Consider the following 24,279-nt stretch of genomic DNA (forward strand, 5'->3'; position numbering starts at 1 on the left):
CTACAGCAGATCTCAAATTGAGTTCTTGGACATACGCATAGTGAAGGATGAAAACCGATTAATCACCCAACTTTTCCGAAAACCAGTGGCCCGTAATTCTTTGTTACATTTTTCCAGTCACCACCCGTTCCGTTTGAAGTTCAACCTTCCAGTGAGCCAATTTTTGAGGGCTCGCAGAATATCATCTGATGATAATGATTTCAAAACAGCAGCAGCCGAGCTAACCAGACGGTTTAAGGCCAGGGGTTACCCGTTAAAATCTATAAAACAAGCCTACACAAGAGCGAAATATGCAAATAGAGATCTACTGTTGACAGAAAAACAAATTGAAGATGATACAGATAAATTAATATGTGTTCTTCCCTATTCTATAGCAGCTAAAGAATTAATATCTCTTATCAGAAAATATTGGCATATATTGCAAGTTCATTCTATATTCCCTGAAATCCCTATGTTCTCCTTTAAGAAAGGGAAAACAATAGGGCAGGTTCTGATACAACAAAAGCTGAGTAACTATAAGATACAGGAACAAGGCACACATATAGAATGTGGACATTGTCAATGGTGTTCCACCACAATCACGGGAGCCTCTTGGAAAGATCCTCAGACTGACAAAGTAATAAAATCTAACAAAGACACGAACTGCCAGTCAGCCAATGTAATTTATGTAATAATTTGTCCGTGCAACCTGGTTTACGTGGGCCGTACATCTAGGCCCGTGCATATCAGGTTGAATGAACACAAGTCACGAGTTAAGACAAAGAACTTACAAGCCCCTATGGTGGAACATTTTCTGGACAAACAGCATAGCATAGAACAGATACGCTGGCGAATAATTGAAAGCTTGGAAGCCGGTTATGATGGAGGGGGAAATAGTGAAGAAAGGCTTAATTATAAAGAACAGAGATGGATTTATGTGCTAAATACAATATCTCCTAAAGGGTTGAATGAAGAACTAGAATGGGGCACGTTAATCTAGTCGTAACTCTGGGTTGTTAGTCTCTCTACAAAAGTACACTATAGCTTTAAAACCGGCAAGCAGTCCCGTGACGCTGTGGGCCACGTCACCACGTAGGTACAGTGCTCTTGGGTCTTGCTCTATAAATATCCTGTAAAAACGCCGCCGCCATTACTCTTGATACAGTGGTCAGAGTTTGGCGGTATTTATATGGAGGTAAGACATGTTTAGCAGATTTAGGTCTTATGAAGTTAGATGTCCTATACTGCTATCTCTACATGATGAATTGTTCTTGTTACTATTCTGATAGACATAATTTATTTTATGTCCGATAGGGGTTCCTTGATAAAGCTTGAATGCGAAACATGTCGGTGTTAACCCCCTGCCAGAGACCACAGAACTAAGCTAAGTAACATGCTTAAAAAATTTTTCATGATAAAAATTCTTCATGACAATAATTTTGAAATAATGTGAATAGTTTCAAAAAAAAGAAAAAAGCTAAAAAATAGGAATAAGGGTATAACGTAAAACGATCCAGTGACGATCTGACACGTAAAGCTTGGAACAATGAGAATGGTTTGAGTTCCAAGTGGTGCCGCTGAGGATCGGGGTAATAACGTACCAATATTCCAGGATACAAAAGGGTGTCTTAGATGTATGTCTCCCTTTGACTTATTATATTGTTAAGTTACAAGGCATTGAATATGTTTTTTGGGATCCCATTCAATTGCAACAATTTTTGATTGCTAGAGAACAGAAGTGAGTTAAATAATAAAGAGGTTTTTTAGTTTCACTACTGAGGAATTAGAGGAATAATTAAGAATCCCTATAGAGTAAGGAATGGCTTAGGATTCGCGAGGATGAATCGTGAATCATTTCTTTAGTTCTTTCTTTATAATTTGTCTATTTGAAATAGTATCATTTTTTCCCTTTGTTGTGGGCTTGGAAAGGAATTTGTATGAATGTCTGAGTATTGTAAAAAACTTGAGGAAGATCCTTTTTTTTCTTGGTATCGCTTGATATTGTAATTATTAAATTTATAAATAAATAAATTTTAAACCCTTAAAAAATGATCACGCATCCTTATTTACAGATGCCCTATGTCCCATATCTCATCCTCCTTACTGATAGCTTTGACTTTTAATGAAGCATGCTTGAGGGACAGTGCTGGGTAAGAGTTGAAGACATCAGCGGGAACAATGTATAATCATGTTCTTGACAAAAAACAAAAATGATTTTAGGATGGCTCATTTCTAGAAGACTAGATTTGCCGTTTAATACAGTGAAAACCACATCTTAACGTTCGTATAAGCAAGTTTTTTGTGGCTCAAGCATAATAACTTGAAAGAAGATCCTAAATAGAAGTTTGGTAATGACTGCTATAAGATCCAACCACTCTCTGAGGCTTGGTTTGAAGGTCGTGAAATACCTTGCTGAAATACAGGGAAGAAGGAGAAGGCTTACCTACAATTTCATAAACAGTTTCTCAGGAAAATTTAGCAATTATTAATACAGTTAAAAAAATCTCCTTTTGCCAAAGCAATACACTTTTAAGCAAATTTGCCTCAAGACCAGCCTAACTGGTATGGTTTTTACATAAAATTGGTACATGCATCATCTTCTAACCTTACCTTGGCATAATATATTCTAGCAGCTGTTAAACTGTGTTGTATGCCCAGACCAAGTTGGAGACATCTTGCTAAGTAAAAGTTAGCAATGGCAACCCCTTTGGCAATGTACATAGGAATACAATCGGTTTTCTTTGCTAGCATAGCAATGTCGTCATAGTGTGCAATTCTGTTGTAGAATTTAGCAAGTTAGAAATGAGTATCAAACATGACATTTTTTAACCTACTGCAGATAAAGTATACAATTCTGATATAGTAAATTTATATAGGTGTTCAATTTCTAATGAACTTCTCCCAAAAAATATTAAACATTATGGAATAATTTTTATAAATGTGTTTCCTGTATTTAAAACCTTTTTTACTTACAGTAAAATATTTTTATAAAAGTGACCATATAAAATGTGTATAAATAATTATACATACAAAGTATGTGCCTACTTTTATGCAAGCTACACACTGACATTCCTGGGCGCGTACTTGGAATGTACATGCACATTTTATAAAATGTCTATACATGAGTAGAGTACATGGACAAATTTATGCCTTTTTCAAAGCAGGAATAAATTTGTGTACCGGTATTTGTGTACTATTGGGGCTGATTCTGAGAGCTTATTTTCTAAATACACATAGACACCTATGTGAGTTTTGGAGGATCGATCTGTGCTTGAACATCTGTGCTGCAGTCATTATAATTGGTATAGTTCTATGACAAAGGATCAACTTGGTACTCTCCTTCTACCAAATATAAAATTAAAATTTGTATTGTCAACAACTGTGGATCCTCATGTCATTTATGTTATTGTATGCCCCTGTTCTTTAATATATGTTGGCAAAAAAAGTCTGGGCCTCAGCCAGTTGATCAAAGAAATGAGCATTCCCTAGTCCCATTGCCTGTATTGTATCTTTACCTTGCTTACCCAATAAAACAGTTTTGAATCTAATATATGTTGGCAAAAACCAAGAAAATTGTGCGCCTAAGGATGAATGAGCACAAGAGTCAAATCCATACTGGGCTTTCGTCAGTACTTCTTATGGTGCACTGATAGACTAAGATGCATGCCATCAAAGCTTAACTTGAAGCGTGATTGATACTATCCCTCTGTTAGCAATAGAGGGGCAATCAGGACAGATTTTGGAACTATTGAGAACAGTTTTGGATCTACATGTTAACTATGCAACCTGGAGATTTGAATGAGTCAGTGGAATGGCTTACTTTGATTTGATTGAAAGAGTCATCACATGAAAATCACCTGATAGGATGTTTTCTTTGAAGATTTAATTTATAAAGCAGGACATATTTTGCTATTAATATACAGCCCCTTTTATCAAGCCGCGCTAGAGGTTTTTAGCGTGAGCTGGCATGGTAAATGCTCCAACGCTCATAGAATTCCTATGAGCATCTGAGAACTTACCTCGCCAGCTTGTGCTAAAAACCTCTAGTGCAGCTTGATAAAGGGGGGCTGGAATTAAAAAAGCAGTCAAGCATTTCAATAGTGGAGGTTTTTTTCTTTATAAATAGAACTATTTATTTAAGTACTTTTATGCTTTGGATTTCAAACATTTTTGCCCTGATGCACAGAAGTTGCTTGAAAAACATCCACAAACTTTTATGTCCTGATAGAGGAGTTCCTTGAAACATGTTCATAGTTGTGGGGTGATGAAATGCATCAGCCTAAGTTCTGAAGTAAGCAACAAAGATTGATGCTAGTATACTTTAAGATCTTTAATAAGTCCAACAAACAACACCTACCATATTTTTCATTCCATAAGACGCACCTCACCATAAGACGCACCCCAGATTTAGAGAAGGAAAACAAGAAAAAAACCTATTCTGAACCAAATTGTATGCTAATATATACTTGACACTTTTAAATTGTGTCCCAGCCCCCTCGGCGGTACCTTTAAATGTTGGAGATTGGTGGACGGCTGCTTGCTGCTTGTTGGGGCCTGCAGCGCACAAGTGCGCTAATGCCTGGGCCCGCAACACTCCCTAATTGCACCGGTCACTGGTGCTTCGTAGGGCGAATGCCTGCTGATTATCGGCACTTCGGGGCCAGAGGTACAGATGACTCACTGAGAGAATGGATAGGATCCCTCGCAGGAGAAGAACCATAGTGATAAGGAGGCGTCCTCGTCTTCGGAATCTCTAGGCCTGGAGGAGCGAGGCCTGCCTCGAGAAGAGGACTTGGGCCTCGATGGGTACCTTAACTGATGTTGAGAATTGTGCCTCGAACCAGGCAGGTCCTGCTGAAAGGAACGTCGAGGAGTCCTCGCCCTATGCCTCGATAAGGTCAGAACCTTATGTGAGGAAGGAGGGCTGGAGGCTGGAGATCGAGGTTGAGACACCAAAAAGGACTGAGCTCCTTGTGTCGAGGTATCTCAAGGCACTCCCAAGGACTCGGCTCTTGTACAGAGTGCTTAGGCTCCAGACGAGACACTCGCAAAGTCTGGCCTCCTTGCATTGAGTGTATAGTATCTTCTTGAGGCACTCCCAAGGATTCGACTCCTTGTATAGAGTGCATAGGCTCCAGACAAGACACTCAAAAAGACTCGACCCCTCCAATTTCAGAATTGACGTCAGGAAGAAGGTTTGTGGGACCTTCCTTCTATTTAGTTGCGGCGGGCAGCGGTTGGCAGCAGCAGCAGACCAGAGGGTGGTGTTTGAAGCGGCAGTAGGCAGCAGCAGTGGTGGCCGGTCTGGGGGGGGAGGTCAGGCTTCGGCGCTGGAGGGAGGGGAAATGATCACCTGTCCTGTTGTCCCCATGCACAGCTTCGGGATGCTATCCCTGAAAATGGGACATTTCGGCGTCCCAAAGCTGTATGTGGGGACAATGGGATAGGGGATCTAAAAAGGGGACAGTCCCGTTCAAAACGGGACATATGGTCACCTTATCTTTATGGGAAAGGGAAGCAGGTTGGGTGCCCCTGCTCTAGTTAGCTGAGCCGTGAGCCGCACTCAAGTGGCTAAAGAGCCGCATGTGGCTTGCGAGCCGCGGTTTGCCAACCACTGTACAAGAGGAAAGTAGGATGGGAAGATATGATACAGATGTTTAAATACTTAAAAGGAGTGGCCTAGTGGTTAGATCTACAGCCTCAGCACCCTGAGGTTCTGGGTTCAAGTCCTACGCTATGCCTTGTGACCCTGGACAAGTCACTCAATCCTCCATTGCTCCAGGTATGTTAGGTTATGAGCCCACTGGGACAGAAAGGGATAAATTACTGAGAAGCTGAATGTAAACTGCTTATACAATTAATAAGCGGTATATAATAAAATGAATAGTGTGTGGTGCAGTGGTTAGAGCTACAGCCTCGGCACCCCAAGGTTGTGGGTTCAAATCCCGCACTGCTCCTTGTAACCCTGGGCAAGTCACTTAATCCCCATTGCCCAGGTACATTAGATAGAGTGAGAGCCCACTGGAATAGTTGGGGAACAATGCTTGAGTACCCGAATAATTTGTAATCCGCATAGAATTGTAGGATATGCAGAATATAAATTATATAAAATTATAAATGAATCTGTTAAAAAGAAACCCAAAAATGGTCTTAGAGATATTTGGAGCATTGAGATTAAGCATCAAATTTCTGCATCTCAATGGCCACAAATTGGTCTTGGAGGATGAGATGTACAGTGTCTGCATCTATGAGACAAACTTGTTTTTTTCTTTTGCATAGAGCGTTTTGGACCCCTATTAGATTACAAAAATTAAATAGTTTACAGTCTAATAGATGCTGGCACTGTAATCTTGAAGTAGGGACTTTAGATCATTTGTTGTTTTATTGTCCCTTTATCTTAATCTTTTGGAATTCAATTTGGGATCAAGTAAATTGTTTATTGGAGAAACGTGGCGTTATCTTATGATACCGTGTTGTTTGGTATGTCAATGAGGAAAAAAAGCCAAATATCATCAAGTAACAACAAGCTTTTATTGATAATGACAGGAGTTGCCATTCAGCACATCACAAACAATTGGAAAAATTATAGTAGACTGAACTATAATTTCTGGTGGAACTCATTGTGTCACATATATAAAATGGAAAGAACAATTGCAATACAACAAGGGAATTATAAGAATTTCATGAAAATTTGGGAGGCATTAACTTCTTATTGTAATGAATAAATATAATTTTCTTTTTATTATTGAAATATACACCATTTTATGTTAGGAAAGGAGTAGATTTATTTATTAATATTCATATTTGGGGAAAAGGGTGGGCGGGTTGTAATTTATATATATATTTAGTATGATTGTCAAGTTATATGTATAATTGTACTGTTTTCACATATATATACTTGATGAAAGTTTTAAAATGAATAAAGAATTTTAAATAAATAAATATAGATATATATACACACACACACAGACATATATATATATATATATATATATATATATATATATATATATATATATATATATATATATATATATATATATATATAGACTTAGGAATAACATGGAAATACTTTTTCACAAAGATGACTGGAACACCCTCCTCGTAAAGGTGATTGGGACAAAACCAGTAATGAAATTCTAAAACACATAGGATAAACACAGAGGATCCTGATATAGAAAAAACATGGAATTAAAGCAAAACTTAAATGATTTTCACAATTTAAACAAAGCATAGAGGGGAGTAATATGCAAGGAACAACAGTTACAACAGAAGACTAATGCATAGAGCAGCAGATTTAAAGCAGGTGAAATTTACAAATCTTTATCTGCCAATATTTACTACAGTATATTATTAAATCCTATACCCTGTCTAGACAGAAATGCCACAAACTGTACATAGCTTCTGTATGCTTGCATGATCAAATGCTACATCTGAAGAATTTAATTATAAAAGAATTATTTATTCTAGCTATTTTTTCATTGTATAATTAGCAACTAGAAGAAAAGGCAGATATGGATACAAAGAGCTATTAGGGGGTGCTGAAAGGTTCTCAGCCCAACCAAACCAACTTCCTAAATTTCTTATTCTTATCTTATTTCGTTAAGTGCCAATTTGCAGAAACAAAATTCTATGTTTTGACATTGTTTCAGATTATTGATTGAACCATAGCCACATCATTCTCTTCTTAGTTGGGCTGAGAACTTTTCAGCACCCCCTCGTACTTTGTATAGAAATAGTTGAAATATTCCTACCTTGTAGCTAGCTCAACGGTTGTTATAAACATTTTCCTCTTGTAGTAATAGCTCACTAGATAGCCCTGAGCATACACATTGCCACGCTCGGAGGCTCGCTTCAGGCACCCAACTGCAGTCTCCATATTTTTACGAACACCTAGGCCATTCATGTACATTACTCCAAGTACACCCTGTGACTCCAGACTGCCATTGCCACAAGCTTCTGAATGCCAAAAATATGCCTGGAGAATAGAAAAAAAAAGTTATTTTCATTTCACAAAGTCATTATTACTTACCTTTCTGAGACACTCTAAGCAGGGCACCACAGAAGGTACGGGCATCTAATATAATAAAATGGTAAGCCGCGCATGCGCACTTCCTATGTGTGTGCCGGTTTTCCGTGAGCTGTAGCGACACATAGGAAGTGCACATGCGTGGCTTACGGTTCTTTGAAAGACGCGGCGATGGCTACTCTCACGATCCCCGCCGCGTCTTTCAACTAAAAAAAAAAAAAAGTCAAGACGGATGTTGGCCGCCGCGGCTGTCGGTGGCTGCAGGCCGCGGCAGCTGTAGCCCACCGCGGCCGAGCACAGAGACGGGCCAAAGTTTTTTTCAACTTCAGAGTTAGACTGCTGGAGGCTCGGGCTGTTAGGTCCAATAAGCAAAAAGAAAACAAAAGAAAATAAAGAAAACGTCCCCCGCCGAAGAAGCGGAAGGTGGAGGAGGGGCTTGAGGAGCCGGAGAGCTATATGTAAGTGTGTGTGTGCGTGTGTATAGCCGAGGAGGAAGTGCAGCTGGAGCAAGGAGGTGGGGAGAGTGGATTTCCCCTACTTGGATGTCAGGCATCAAGAGGATTGAAGTAAAAGCTTTGGTCCTGTGATCCTCACTCTTTTCCTGGGGCTACTGCTGGACAGGGGGGGAGCAGGACATAGAGGAGAAGAGCTACTGCTGGACAGGGGGAGGAGGGAATGGGAGGGGTGCTGCTGGACAGGGGGAGATAAAAAGAGAAGGGCTACTGCTATATGGGGGGAGCAGGGAAAGAGGGGGAGGTGTTGCTGGACAGGGAGGAGGTAAAAATAAGGGAAAAGGGTTGCTAGCACCCGTTAATATAACGGGCTAAACAACTAGTAGTTATATAATCTATTGAATTCATATGGGAAATTTTCAGGCTTCAAAGGTGAGCTAAATCTGAATTTCTTGTCCTCTTGGAATATTCAAAGACAATGGTTTATTAGATTTCAGTTTTCAGGCATAAATTGAAATACCTAAGAGTCAACATTGACAAAAGGAATAAAAGATTAATATGACTTGTTTGCTTGGGAAAATTAAGGTATCTATGTAGTAGTGGAAAAATACCACTCAGCACTAATGGCAAGGTTGAATATTACTAAAATGCTAGTATAAGCCCAAGTGAATTGTCTATTTTCAGATCTAAGATGAACAAAGAACACGATACGGGTATTATGTGTGCAAATAAGTAGGATTTAGTATGAACACAGTACATGATACTAGTATTATATGTATATATATATATATATGTAGATTGATTGATTATGGTACAAATGCGTGCATTTACGTAGGATGATTGATTATGAAAGGATTGGACGATTTCTTGCTGGAAAAGGGGATAGAAGGACCTGTTGGGCCGCCACGTGAGCGGATTGCTGGGCATGATGGACTTCAGGTCTGACCCAGTGGAGGCATTTCTTATGTTCTTATGTAAATGTGACTGTACTGAAAACCATCTCAGAAAATGCTAACTCTATATTGTAACACCATTACAGAAGCTCATGTAAACCGCTCTGAATTGACTCTCCAGTCTTTAGTAGCGGTATAGAAGCTTTCAATAAACAATGGCAACATAAGCAAACTAAATACTGATGTTTTATCTCAAAAAAGGGAATGAAATGTCTTTTTTGCATTTTGAGCAGTTAGTCTGCACAGAAGGTACTGTTGTTCAACTGTAACAGGTGTAGACACCATTGTACTTTGCTAAGGCAGAACAGCTGTCCTAGAACTCAGAACTAAACATGAAATTCTGAATATATCGTATGCATTCCTTCAGTTAGTTCCATTGCACAACAAAGAATGCAATTCTTACGGAAGTTGGAGGGTTCAAATCCTGCTGTCTATGAAAACACCTGTCAAAGGTAAGCAACAATGCTTTTTTAACAGAAAGGATTGAATATGACACTCATGTAGGAGACTCCTAAGCTTAGAGTTGCTCATCTCATTATGAATTATCCACTGACCAAGAACAGTCTGATCATCAAATTATGCTCTTTATGATCACTGTTTGAGAAAGTTCGCTGTTGCATTGGTCTCTGCTGTGATGTGTCCCATTAATTTATCAATGAAATCAGACCAGTTGCCTAGCTCTTAAGATTGCTACTGTGAAGTCATTTTTTAAAAAAGAATCTTTAGATCCAATAATTTAGTGAACTATAGGTTATATTTCCACTTTGCTGGTGGCTGGCAAAATACTAGAAAGGGGTGTTTTGACACAAACCAATGACTTTGTTGAATAAGCAGAGTTACTTGACGATTATCAATATGGTTTTTGAGATGGGCATAGTATCAAAATGTTATTGTTACTTGATCATGGCTTGAACTATTATTTTATAGCTTTAGATATCTTGGCAAATTTATTGTAAGCCACCTTGAATTGTGCTGCAACTAAGGTGGTATATCAAGTTCAATAAACGATAAACTTTTGATAGTGTTACTATGAAAACCGTATAGATAATATATGGTACATAAATTTTTAAATAAATAATATAATATAATAGATTCATAGAATAGATTCAATTGATGGGATTTGATTGGAATGTTTTATCTTGGTTCACTTCTTATTTATCAGATGGATACATGCTCAGATAAAGCAAAGTTACTTACCTGTAGAAGGTGCTCTCCAAGGACAACAGGTACAGTATTCTCACAGATGGATAACATCATCCAGGGAATCCGGTACAGACAGATACCAAATGTACTTTCACTTTAAATTTTAAACTTGCAATAATTCTTAGGCTAACTTATTGATTAGTATACTCAAAATACATCAATAAACTACCAAATATTAATCACAATATGATTCCAAAATTTTATATGGCATTCAAAGTAAATTACTAGTATATTTATAGAACTTCAGATGGCTGAAGACCAGCGATCAACAGGAGGACTGCTATCAAGAGGGCAGGACACACACAATCGAGAAGGAGAACAAGACATGAGCGCCCACGGAAGCCAGAAGATGAGCTTTCCAGTCTTCTGCACCGGCTGCAGTATGTATGACTACCTCCCCTCGGGGACTAGGACATACATTTGCAGCCGATGTGAGGAGCTGGACAGCCTGAAACTGCAAGTTCGGCTGCTGGAGGGAACTGTGATGGAACTCGAAGAACTCCTTGCAAGGAAGGAGGAAAACTGCATGCAGGAGAAGTTGCTAGGGGAGCCCGATACCAGCGAAGGGATCGTGGAACTAGAAAGATTCATCGAGGAAGCCCATCAGCAACACGTAGAGATCCCAGGGCTGGAAAGCTGTACCCAGGATACCCAGAAAGATGATCTGGAAGAGAGGAGAGAAAACACCCATGCAAACACAGAAAAACCCGAAGATGAGGTAGGAGACATCCGCACACCAGAAGGAAGAGAGAGAACACAGGAAGACGTCCCTCCATCTGAAGAGCCGAAAACAATTTCAAGAATAGCACTGGAGGAAGAAGACTGGCCCTATACTATAGACGTGGACTTACGACCCCCAAGAAACCCCCGAATAAAGAAGATGGGGATCATCGTAGGTGACTCCATTATACGTCACGTGGACAGCCACACCGCAGGAGGAAGAGAGGACAGAATCGTCACCTGTCTGCCTGGAGCAAGAGTGAAGGATGTGGCCAACAGGATCTCCAGGATCATAGACAGCGCAGGGGGAGAGGATACTGCTGTGCTCATCCACGTGGGAACAAATGATGTGAGCGGACGGAAGTATGACAGGGAAGAGATGAAGGGCCAGCTCCGCTCACTTGGAAGACAGCTGAAGATCAGGGAGGTGAAGGTGGCCTTCTCCGAGATCCTCCCAGTACCAAGAGCGGATGGAAAGAGCCAAGGGGAATTGCAAGCTATTAACGCCTGGATGAGACGATGGTGCGAAGAAGAAGGCTTTGACTTTGTGCGCAACTGGACGGCGTTCTGGGGAAAAAGCAAGTACTACAGAAAGAACGGACTACACCTCAACAAGGAAGGAGCAAGAGTATTGGCAGGCAACATGAAGAAGGCCATCGAGAAGGCTTTAAACTAATAAATAGGGGAAAGCCGACAGTCGACCACCAGTCGATGGCACGGACGACAGGATGCCCCGATGAAGGAATAATGGGTTACTACTCATACACAGAAGGGGACGACCTCACAGCAAATAAGGAAGACAAGGCAGGAAGGGACAACTCAGACACAGGAGGGGATGACCGCACAGCAAACAAGGGAGACAACACTGGAGCGGTTAAGGATACCGTGAAAGAAACAGTAGGGACAGCAAAGAGTAGAAAGTCCAAAAAAGTAACACGAAGAGAACTCAAATGTATGTATACGAATGCTAGAAGTCTAGGAAACAAAATGGGGGAACTAGAGACAATAGCAAGACATGATAAGTTGGAAATCATTGGCATAACAGAAACATGGTGGAATGAAGAAAACAAATGGGACACAGTACTTCAGGGATACAAACTATATAGAAGAGATCGAGTAGGGCAGAAAGGTGGAGGTATTTCCCTATATGTTCAGGAAGGAGTAGAATCTGTTGAAGTGGCTTCGATGGAAACGAAAGAGAAGCTAGAGTCCCTCTGGGTCAAGATTCCTGGCCAAAACAGCGCAGACATGAAAATTGGCCTTTACTATCGTCCCCCAGGACAGGTGGAGGAAACTGACTCAGAAATGATAGAGGAAATCAAACAAGAATGCAAGACGGGCAATGTAATAATATTGGGAAACTTCAATTTCCTGAGGATAGACTGGAAACTAGGAACCTCCAACTGCGGCAAGGAGGCCAAGTTCCTGGAGGCGCTAGGGGATTGCTTCCTGGAACAAATGGTAAAAGAGCCGACAAGAGGCAACGCCACCCTGGATTTGGTGCTCACGGGACCAACAAAAGAAGTAGAAGTTACGGTACCACTGGAGACGAGCAATCACAATGTGATCAACTTTAAGCTTGACATCGGGAATAGAAAAAGTGCCAAAACCTTAACCAAAACCTTTAACTTTAAAAAGGGCAAATACGATCGCATGAGAGCCATGGTGAAACAACGACTCAAGAAAAAGTTGGACAAACTTGAAACAGTAGACCAGTCATGGTCCCTACTGAAAAATACTATCACAGAAGCACAAAATCTACACATTCCGAGGATCTCCAAAGAATGGAGAACAAAAGGTAAGGGAGAACCGGCATGGCTTACCAGACAGGTGAGGGAAGCCATAAAAGAAAAGAAGGACTCTTTCAAAAAATGGAAACACATGAAAACAACCGAAGCATGGAAAAAACATAAAGATGATCAGAAGAAATGTCACAAGGCGGTGAGGGATGCAAAAAAGGACTATGAGGAAAAAATAGCGCAAGAGGCCAAAAACTTCAAGCCCTTCTTTAGATACGTGAAAGGGAAAAAACCCGCAAAAGAGGCGGTGGGACCCCTGGACGACCAGGGAAGAAAAGGGTACATTAAGGAAGATAAACAAATTGCGGACAAACTAAATTCCTTCTTTGCGTCCGTCTTTATGGAGGAGGATACCGCAAAAATACCAGAAGCAGTGAAAGTGTTTAGTGGAGTAATAGAAGACAGCCTCACCACAGTTGAAGTGGAGTTGGACCAGATATACTACGAGATCGACAAACTTAAAAGTGACAAATCCCCTGGACCGGATGGAATTCACCCGAGAGTCTTAAAGGAATTGAAGGTTGAAATCGGAGAGTTATTGCAAAAACTCGCCAATCTGACAATCAAAACTGGACAGATACCAGATGACTGGAAGATAGCGAACGTCACGCCAATTTTCAAAAAAGGATCGAGAGGAGAACCGGGCAACTATAGACCTGTGAGCCTTACGTCTGTCCCTGGAAAGATGGTTGAAGCACTGATCAAGGATAGCATAGTCCGGCACTTAGATACACACGACTTGCTGAAACCCAGTCAACATGGGTTCAGGAAAGGGAAATCATGTTTAACGAATTTACTTCAATTTTTTGAGATCGTGAACAAGCAAATTGATAGTGGAATGCCGGTGGACATAATATATTTGGACTTCCAGAAAGCATTCGACAAAGTTCCACATGAAAGACTTCTCAGGAAACTACAAAGCCATGGAATAGAGGGAGATATACAAAGGTGGATAGGCAAATGGCTGGAAAACAGGAAGCAGAGAGTGGGCATAAATGGGAAGTTCTCAGACTGGGAGAAAGTGACTAGTGGTGTGCCCCAGGGCTCGGTACTTGGGCCGATCCTATTTAATATTTATATCAATGACCTGGAAGACGGAATATCCAGTGAGATCATTAAGTTTGCAGACGACACAAAGCTATGCCGGGCAATCAGATCGCAGGAAGATAGCAAGGAACTCCAGAGCGACTTGTATCAGTTAGAGATATGGGCAGAGCAATGGCAGATGAAGTTCAACATGGAGAAATGCAAAGTAATACATTTAGGTAGTAAGAATAAGGAACACGAGTATAGAATGTCAGGCGCAACTCTGGGTAAGAGCGAACAAGAAAAGGACCTGGGTGTACTGATAGATAGGACCCTGAAGCCATTGGCACAATGCGCGGCAGCGGCAAAGAAAGCAAACAGAATGTTAGGCATAATAAAGAAAGGAATCACGAGTAGATCGAAGAAAGTCATAATGCCGCTTTATAGAGCAATGGTCAGACCACACTTGGAATACTGTGTCCAACATTGGTCTCCCAACCTAAAGAAGGATATAAAACTGCTGGAGATGGTGCAGAGACGAGCAACGAAGCTAATAAGAGGTATGGAGAACTTGGAATATGAGGAATGACTCAAGAAACTGGGACTGTTCTCCCTTGAGAAGAGGAGGCTGCGAGGGGACATGATAGAGACGTTCAAAATACTGAAAGACATCGATAAAATAGAGCAGAAAAACAAATTATTTACATTGTCCAACGTGACACGGACAAGAGGACATGGTTTGAAGCTAAGGGGGGACAAGTCCAGGACAAATGTCAGGAAGTTCTGCTTCACGCAGCGAGTGGTGGACGCCTGGAATGCTCTTCCAAAGGAGGTTATTAAGGAATCCACTGTGCTAGGATTCAAAGGCAAATTAGATGCACATCTCCTTACGAGAGGCATAGAGGGATATGGGTGATTAAAACTATATCAGATGTTTACCTGACTGGGCCTCCGCATGTGCGGATCGCCGGACTCGATGGACCATGGGTCTGATCCGGAGATGGCAGTTCTTATGTTCTTATATTCTTATATAATTGCAGTGATACAACTCAAATCTTCATTGATCCATATTTTTGTATATGAATGTTATGCAATTTCTTCAATCTTCTTATAAATCACAGTAACGTATAATAGTAATATCTAATCTAATCTAATCTTCCATGTGTGAGTCGCACATACCTATACAGGCTCAAGGTGGCAAGTGTTCAATTACTGTGCAGTTTACGCATTAGCAATATGGCACCTCGATCCTGAAGAAGAGAGTGAAACATGAATTCATGTTAGGAGAGGTGATGAGTTTCATATTACTATTACACATTATTGTGATTTTTGAGAAGATTGAAGAAATTATATACATTCATATATGAAAAAATGGATCAATGAAGATATGAGCTCTATCACCACAGAGTTATTTACTCTGATAGCCATCTGAAGATCTATAACTAAATACACCAGTAATTTAGTATGAATGCCTTATAAAACTTTGGAATCATCTTCTGATTAGTATTTAGTAGTTTATTGATGTACTTTAAATTTTAAGGCATAAGAACATGAGAATTGCTGCTGCTGGGACAGACCAGTGGTCCATCGGGCCCATCAGTCTGCTCACGCGGCAGTCCATAGGTCAAAGACCAGTGCTCTAAATGAGCCCAGCCTCACCTGCGTACTTTCCAGTTGAGCAGGAACTTGTCCAACTTTGTCTTGAATCTCTGGAGGGTGTTTTCCCCTATGACAGACTCTGGAAGAGCATTCCAGTTTTCTACCACTCTCTGGGTGAAAAGAACTTCCTTACGTTTGTATGGAATCTATCCCCTTTCAACTTTAGAGAGTGTCCTCTCGTTCTCCCTTCCTTGAAGAGGGTGAACAACCTGTCTTTATCTACTAAGTCTATTCCCTTCAGTATATTGAATGTTTTGATCATGTCCCCTCTCAATCTCCTCTTTTCAAGGAAGAAAAGGCCCAGTTTCTCTAATTTCTCATTGTACGGCAACTCCTCCAGCTGCTTTCCTGCCCAATGTTGGCTTGTGGGACCTAAGAAGCCAACTAGGAAAGGTGGGCGGGTTGTGAGAATATATACCTGCTATGTTCAGAGAACACCTACTACAGGTAAGTAGCTTTACTTTCTTCGAGGATAAGCAGGTATAATATTCTCACAGATGGTACTCCAAAGCTACCAAGATCATGCCTCTAGAAAGAGGGTTAAAGTGCGCCAATTCCAGCTCAAATATCCAAAGCTGTTCTTGCTGCCATAAATACTAGTGCCAGTCTCCCTTCTGAATCAATCGCTGACATTGCTCCAAAACGATGCAACTTAAATCTGCAAAATTATGCCAACTCTGAAAACAGATACCAGAGGTAACATATTGGGGCATAATAAATCACATAAATTTTGATTACGTTCATACGCAAAAATCACTCAAAGGTCTCTTAATCTTAGATGTAATTTCAGCAATTAATATAAGCCCTACCCCAAAAATAAGCCCTAGTTGAAGCGCTGGATTTGCCGGTAGCAGCACTTCTTCCTCCCCTCTCCCCACCCCGTGGGATTACACATAAGCCCTGCTTTAATCCACCTATGTTTCAGGCACCTCATGGATGCTCGCGCATTCTTTTTATTCCTTTATGGTGGCTGTGGTGAAAAAGATACTTGAGACTTCTATCTTAGGCAAGCGAGACTCCGCACAGCTTTCTAATGCGAAGAACGCCCTGGCATCATCACGAAGCCTGCGGAATCGGACGCTGACCACCTGGCTGGTGCGAGGGAGCCATTGAGGATGTAGTGCTCCAGTTTTACGCTGAACCAAACGAACTTGCTGGTGGTGGGGAGGAAGGAGGAAGACAAGTACGGTAGGAAGAGAATGCCTTTTTTGTTTGGCATGGAAAGTGATAGAATCTTGTAAGCATAAGGTTTTGCCGATTTGTTCTTTTTCTATCCCCCAAATCTTATTTTTACGCCACCAAAAGGAAGTGAGACAGAACTAAAAATGAGAAAAAGAGGAGGAGGAGATCCAGTGGAAAGAAGAGGGAGGACTATGAGTATAGTTTTTATCCTAGGACAAGTCCTACTTGTCAGTGTAGAAAGCAGTGTAACAATTGTTTTATTTTTTCCCATAGCTAGCAGGATTGATCAAGAACACAATGCCTCCTACCATCCCAGGAATTTCATTCGTTTTTGAGCTATGGTAGTAAGGTGCTGAGGAAATTACTACCGTGCTTCCCTGAAAATAAGAACTAGTGCGTTTTTTGGGCCCCAAATTAATATAAGACAGTGCCTTATTTTTAGGGAAACACGGTAATATTTGTAGGTAACAACCATGAAGAAGTAATTTCTGACCTCAATAACAAGCTGATAGATCTTAACATCTGGCTAGCAGACAACAGTCTAATTGTAAATGTTGATAAATCCATAGCTATGTAGCTATCATGTAACCAATCTGCCCTAGGTAAACTCCTAGAATTTGCTGGCAAGCCTATCCAACTAAAATCTGAAATCCTGACATTGGGAGTGCAATGCGACTCTGAGCTAAGCTACAGACCTCAAATAAGACACGTTTCTATCATCTAAGACTACTGTGACAATTAAACCCTGTGCTGACTGAGACAATCTAACAAAACCTATCCATGCTTTTATTACTAGTCAACTTTATTACTATAACACCTTATTTTTAGGATCAAGCATAGCTAACCTGTCCCACTTACAACTAAAGCAAAACACTGCGACCAAGCTTCTAACAGGCATGCGCAGTAATGACCACATTATGCCAGTTCTATTCAAATTGCACTGGCTGCCAATAGCCAAATGGATTGAATTTAATCTGCTTTGTCTAGTCTTCAAAGCCTGGTATCTTCAACTTCCAGTATATCAATATAAGAAACTGGGTAGATATCAACCTAATAGAACCCTAAGATCATCACATTAACACTGGTTTGGAAACCCCGGTCTGAGAAATATAAAACTTCATACAATAAATATCCTTCTATCTGAAATTTCCATGTAAATGTTTAGTCAAGAAACAGGATGTTGAATATGTTTTTTGGGATCCCATACAATTACAACAATTTTTAGTTGCTAGAGAACAGAAATGAGTTTAAATTTCCTTTTAAGTTTCATTACTGAGGAAAATAAGAGGAGTAAATTAGAATCCCCTATTAAGTAAGGAATGATTCAAGGTTCGCTAGGGTGAATTGAGAATTATTTCTTTATCTTTTCCTAAATTTGTTGTTGAAATTGTATCATGTCTCCCCATTTAGTGGGCTTAAAAAGGATTTATGTATGTAGATTAATTCTGTATTGTTTATGATATCCCTTTTTTCCTTTGTCTTATTGGATATTGTAAGTATTCAAAATTATAATAATAAAAAAAAAAAAAAAACTTCAGACAACTAGCCTCTGGAATTCCAGATATTCCTTAAGGAGAAATACCTTACATCTCCTTCCGGAAACAACTGAAATCAATCCTGTTCCATCAACATTATGGAACCCTATGTGATTTTTCTCCATATTCCATGAGCAAGCGCTTGTCATCAGCAGCAATGCCTCTAATGCTTACTGATTTTGTGTCTCTGATTCCCATCTGTTCATTACCACCGCTCTTTTTCTCATTTCTTCCTCTTTCATTCTCTGCTGTCCTCTAGCCTTTTCTTCTATCCTCTGATTGTTTATAAACATGTAAATCCTATCCCTATTGTATTAGCTTTTCTTTTTTGCGGTAACCTCCACTTCTAATATAGTAGTATTGTAAACTGTTTAATATTCATGTAAAAGCAGTATATCAAATGTAATAAATCCAATTCAATCTACTGATAAAGAAAGCTAGAAAAGAATATGGATATCAGGTGGTAATTGGAACATAAGGCTGGTGAAGTGGAGCGATCTTTGATCTTGGTGTGAATAGTTGATTTCCATGTTGCTGGGACAAGTCTGATTTTTTCAAACTTTCAATAACCACTCATGATAGGAATGGACTGTACTATATAAGAGCTTTTGAATATGGATGTAGGAATCGGGTCATTTTGGTGACATGCTAGTTTTCATTGATGTGATTGATGATGGTGTAAAGTTTGCAAGGTGTAGCAATGTTGCATGTATGAAGGTTACCAAGGTTGCTTAGGGCTCCTTTTACGAAGGTGCGCTAGCGTTTTTAGTGTACGCACGGAATTAGCACACGCTATAGCGCGCGCTAGCTGAAAAACTACCGCCTGCTCAAGAGTATCAGTAGGGTTTGTGTTAACAGGAATCAGATGTTTGGTGTGCATGTCTGTAATTTCATCCTTGAAACGTTTTGCAAGGTCCTAAGCCAATGGTAAGGCTGAGCTATTGGTTGTATTGAAGGTGGTGGTGGTCAGATTTTAAAAATATATAATATAATAAAACGCTAAGCGCGCATGCGCACTCTTACCGTGTATTCCCTGATCCGTATGTCCATGGCCGGCAAGAGTGTGTATGCACGCTTAAAACGACCCCATGCTTGCGGCAGCAGAACCCAAATAGCGGCCCGGGAAAAGAAGCACTGACCAAAAAGACTCCTTTGCCGGCTCCCCACTCACTCTGTAAGTTTTTTTCGCGGTCTGACCCTCCCATCCCTTCCCGACGTCTGACCGGCTCACTTTGTTCTTTGCCGCCCCCTTCCCTTCCTGCGGTCCCAACTACAAACCTTCCGACTCCAGCAGCATCTGCAGCACTCTACACACGCTGCTTCGGGGCCCTCTTTTTTTTTTTTTAGTTCAATAATTTTTATTGAGTATTTTGAAAAATACAGAGAGTATTTCAAATACATAAAAACAAAATAAAGCTTTGTGTATAAAGAATCTGCAAATATATATTTAACTGTAGAGGACCATAGGAGTAAGAAAAGCTCCAAGTATTGGAACTGCTTGTGAAGACTATATGAGAAAAATATGAGGAAGAACAGAAATAGAAATTAAAAGAGAAAGGAAAGAAAGAAGAAAAGAGAAGAAAAGGAAGGGAAGACAGGAGTGTCTACGAAGCAGAGCGTACATAGGAATCCAGGAATGACCAGGGTGATTTTTTGCTCTTCAAATTCATGGAGGTTCGGAGTGTAATTTTATTCTCATATGCATAGGATTCAAATCTATGATACATACACAGAGAGTTCCACCAAAAAGTATAGTCTAGTAGCGAAGATGATTTCCAATTTTTCAGAATGTGCATGAGAGCAGTCACAAACATGGTATTGATGAGCTTAGGAGGACAGTTTGATTTTGTGAAACAGGGATGTTGAGAGCGAAGGATTATAATGTCCATAGAGATCTCTTCCGAGCAGTTAGTGATAGATTGTATGGTGTTCCAAATTTGAGACCAAAAGGAGCGGACCAAAGTACAATGAAAAAACATATGATCAAGAGTTCCCTCCTCTTTCAAACAGTTCCAGCAAACAGAGTCTTGCTTTAAGTTGGCTTTCCACATGCGAAATGGGGTCCATACTGCATTCCACATAATAAAGAACATTGATTGTGAAACTCTAGAAGATAAAAGCGGGCGGTTTGTTGAAGACCAAAAGAGTTCCCAATCAATGTCAGAAAGCGGAGTGGTGAGTATAATATCCCAGTGTTTCATAGATTGAGGTGAAAAAGTGAAGGAATTATCTCTCAAAATATTATAGAAAAAAGATATAGCCTTGCCTTTTAATAGAGTCAATAAAGACCAATGGCGGATAGTATTTTTGGAAGTCATGAAGTCAAAACGTATATGCACAGAAGACAGCACTCCAATGAGTGAGAGCCACTGTGAATAAACAGAAGAAGGCAGCAGGTATGTGGAGCAAAGTATATCAAAAGGAACTGACGCAGTAAGAGTAGACAATTGATGGGCAAACCATATACCTGCCCGCTGCCACCGTTTCCATGAGAGGGATTTGCCATGGTTTTGGATTTTGGGATTATTCCAAAGAGACATGAGTGGGCTAACATTAACTGAGATCTCAGCTAATGTATCTAAAAGATGAAGAGCATGCTGCGTTGAACCCAACAAAGAGTACCTTCTCAAATGTCTGGGTACTGACACCGTTAGTAAGCAGGAGATGTGTAAAGGCATGCATAAAAAGCACTCCATTTCAAACCAAGCAGGAGGATCTTGGGGATAGGAGTCAGTAACCCAGTAAGCTCCATATTTAGCTAGTGAAGCAATATAATAATGATAGAAATCCGGGAAGTTAAGACCACCGTTAATCTTAGAGGCTTTCAGCTTGGCGAGAGCAATTCGAGGATTTTTCTTGTTCCAAATGAATTCAGATAGCTTCCTATTTAGCCAATGAAAAACGACTTCCAGCATAGAAGAGGAAGCATAGAGAGAGTGTAATTAATTTGAGATGCTAGGGTCATTTTGATGGATGCTATTCTACCCCACCAAGACAAAAAAAGTGGAGACCATCGAGATGTAGTATTTAGAACTAGATTTTTGACTTTAGATATATTAAGATCTTGAGCAAGAACCGGATCCTTATGTATTAAAATCCCCAAGTATTTCACAGCTTCATGTGACCATGAGAAGGGAAAATGAGCCAGATCTGATTGAAGAATGTTATCATTCAGAAGGAAGATCTCTGATTTCTCCCAATTGACAGAGTATCCGGATAGGAGGGAATATTGTTTGACAATATGTATAAGATGAGGAAGAGAGGATAGAGGGTTCCTAAGAAAAATTAAAACATCATCAGCATAGGCTGCTAATTTGAAGTCTCGATCAGAGGAGGGAATACCGTTAATTAAGGGGCTTTGTCTAATAGCAGAAAGAAGAGGCTCCAACACTAAATTAAATAGCAATGGTGAGAGAGGACAGTCCTGTCGAGTGCCTCTTTGAAGGGAAAATTTATTGGATAAAGAGTTGTTAATCAGAATACGAGCTGTGGGTTGGTGATATAACGCTTCTATCCAATTCGTGAAGAATGAGCCAAAATTATACCATTTCAGGACACAGAAAAGAAAAGGCCACTCCACCCGGTCAAAGGCTTTTTCAGCATCAATAGCTAGGCCTATTACAGGGTCTGACATTGTTTTAGCGTGAGCGTTAATATGGTGAAAGAGGCGCAGGTTATCTCCTATATATCTTTGTTTAATGAACCCTGTTTGATCTTTATGTATAAGAGATGGAATCACTTTGGTAAGTCTTAATGCAAGTAATTTTGCCATTATCTTGTAATCTAAGTTAAGGAGAGAGATAGGGCGGAAGTTTTTAACCAAGGTGGCGTCTCTGTCAGGTTTAGGAATTACTACAATGGTGGCTTCAGTGAAATTGAATTGTTTGTCCGGAGTGGAATGGAGGAAATCATAATATGTAAGGAGATGAGGGGCTAAGATGGTGCGAAATTGTTTAAAGAATTCGTTAGTAAAGCCGTCCGGGCCGGGGGCTTTCCCAGCAGGTAGGGAAGATATGGCAGCTTCTATTTCTGATATAGTTATCGGGGAATCTAGTTCCAATTTTTAACAGAATCCGATATGGTCGGATGAGTTAAGGAGGAAAGAAAGGAGTCTATATCTGATTCAGGAGCAGCAAATTCGGATTGGTATAATGAAGCATAAAAATTTTCGAATTGAGAGGAGATTAAAGATCTGGTTTTGACTAATTGACCTGATGGATCTTGAATAGCCGTGATATGTAATCTTTTGGATTTAATTTTAAGGTATCTGGCCAATGGGCAACCCATAAGATTATCTCCCTTATAATGACCAGAATTGGAAATGAAGATATCACGCCTGGCTGTACATGAAACTAAAGTATTATATTCATATTTAAGTTTTTGGATACGTTGGAGAGTAGCTGGGTCATGTAGGTGATTAGACATATGTTGTAATTCTAATGTTTTAATAGAATTTTCTAAATCTTTTTCCTTTATCATGGACTGTTTCTTTTTCCAAGAGGCAATTTTTATCAATTCACCTCTAAGGGTTGCTTTGTATGCTTCCCAGACAATGGAAGGACAGACTTCAGAATCTTTAGAGTTATTTTCAAAAAATTCCGCTGTGAAAGAATTGATTTTTTCAACAAGTTTCCTCATCTAGGAGTAAAGCGTTGTTCAGCGCCAAGAGGGGGATTCTTTGCGTGGAGCCGAGATGGAAATATATAAAGAGACGGCAGCATGATCCGTGAGAGAGATTGGATGTATGATAGTATTGGTAAGATCTTGAATAAGAGAAGAGGATAGGAGAAAGAAATCAATTCTCGAGTAGGTATTATGTGGTGGTGAAAAGTATGTGTATTCTCTGCCTTTAGGGTGAAGTAAGCGCCAAGGATCCACAAGGGAGAAGGCATCATTTAGAGCATGAAGAGCTGTGAAAGACTTGGATTTGGAGGGTTTGCAAGAAGAAGATCTATCAATATATAAGTCTTGGATTTGATTAAAATCTCCTCCCAATATCAGAGAACAAGAACCAAATTCAACCAGCGCCAGCTGAATCTCTTTGAAAAAATCCGGGTGATCTTTAACCGGGCCATATATATTGAGAAAACCAAAATTCACTGAGTGCACCGCAGCATGTACCAGACACCATCTTCCCTCCGTGTCTGTTTTAAAAGAATGAATAACAGGAGAAAGTTTATCATTGAGAAATATTGAAACACAATTTTTCTTTTGATGAGTTGCAGGGGAATATAAGTGAGTGGAAAATCCCTTTAGTTGGAATTTCGTGGCAGCAGCGGGTGGGAGGTGGGTTTCTTGCAAGAAAACTACATCAGGGTGTTTGTTGGACACATAATTAGCTATCTTTTTTCTTTTAATGGGATGGTTCAGACCATTCACATTAAAGGAGAAAACATGTAAATCAGCCATAGTATATGATATGCAGTGGTGAAACATAGAGTATATCTCCTCTGTCTAGAAAAGATAGCTGATATATTTGTAAGGTCAGGCAGACACTCCTGTCTAAGAAGAAAAATAGAAAGAGCATGAAAATAAGAGAAAAGAAGTTAGTAATATCAGCATAATGTATGGTCAGAAAAGAAATAGACCACATTATCATGCATATTTTAAAACATTTTAAGGGTGCTCCTGTGAGCACGGAAGAGTAACACATATGGAACAACTAGCAAAATCCACATCTAATCAATAATAGAAAACATGAGATTAATGTGCTTAACTTAGCAGACTATGCAATATATTTAT

At 40.0% G+C, this 24,279-nt stretch overlaps 1 protein-coding gene across 1 annotated transcript in view; it reads right to left on the reverse strand.

Moving 5' to 3' along the window:
- Positions 1–24,279, reverse strand: part of LRP2BP (LRP2 binding protein) — a 67,829-nt gene that overhangs the window by 6,842 nt on the left and 36,708 nt on the right. The window contains exons 6-7 of the mRNA XM_033958825.1: positions 7,734–7,957; positions 2,590–2,755 (exon numbers count right to left, since the gene is read on the reverse strand). Coding sequence (XP_033814716.1) covers positions 2,590–2,755; positions 7,734–7,957 — 390 coding nt within the window. The remainder of the gene's footprint in view (positions 1–2,589; positions 2,756–7,733; positions 7,958–24,279) is intronic.

This window comes from Geotrypetes seraphini, chromosome 1 (assembly GCF_902459505.1).
Source record: "Geotrypetes seraphini chromosome 1, aGeoSer1.1, whole genome shotgun sequence".
NCBI classification, from domain to species: domain Eukaryota; kingdom Metazoa; phylum Chordata; class Amphibia; order Gymnophiona; family Dermophiidae; genus Geotrypetes; species Geotrypetes seraphini.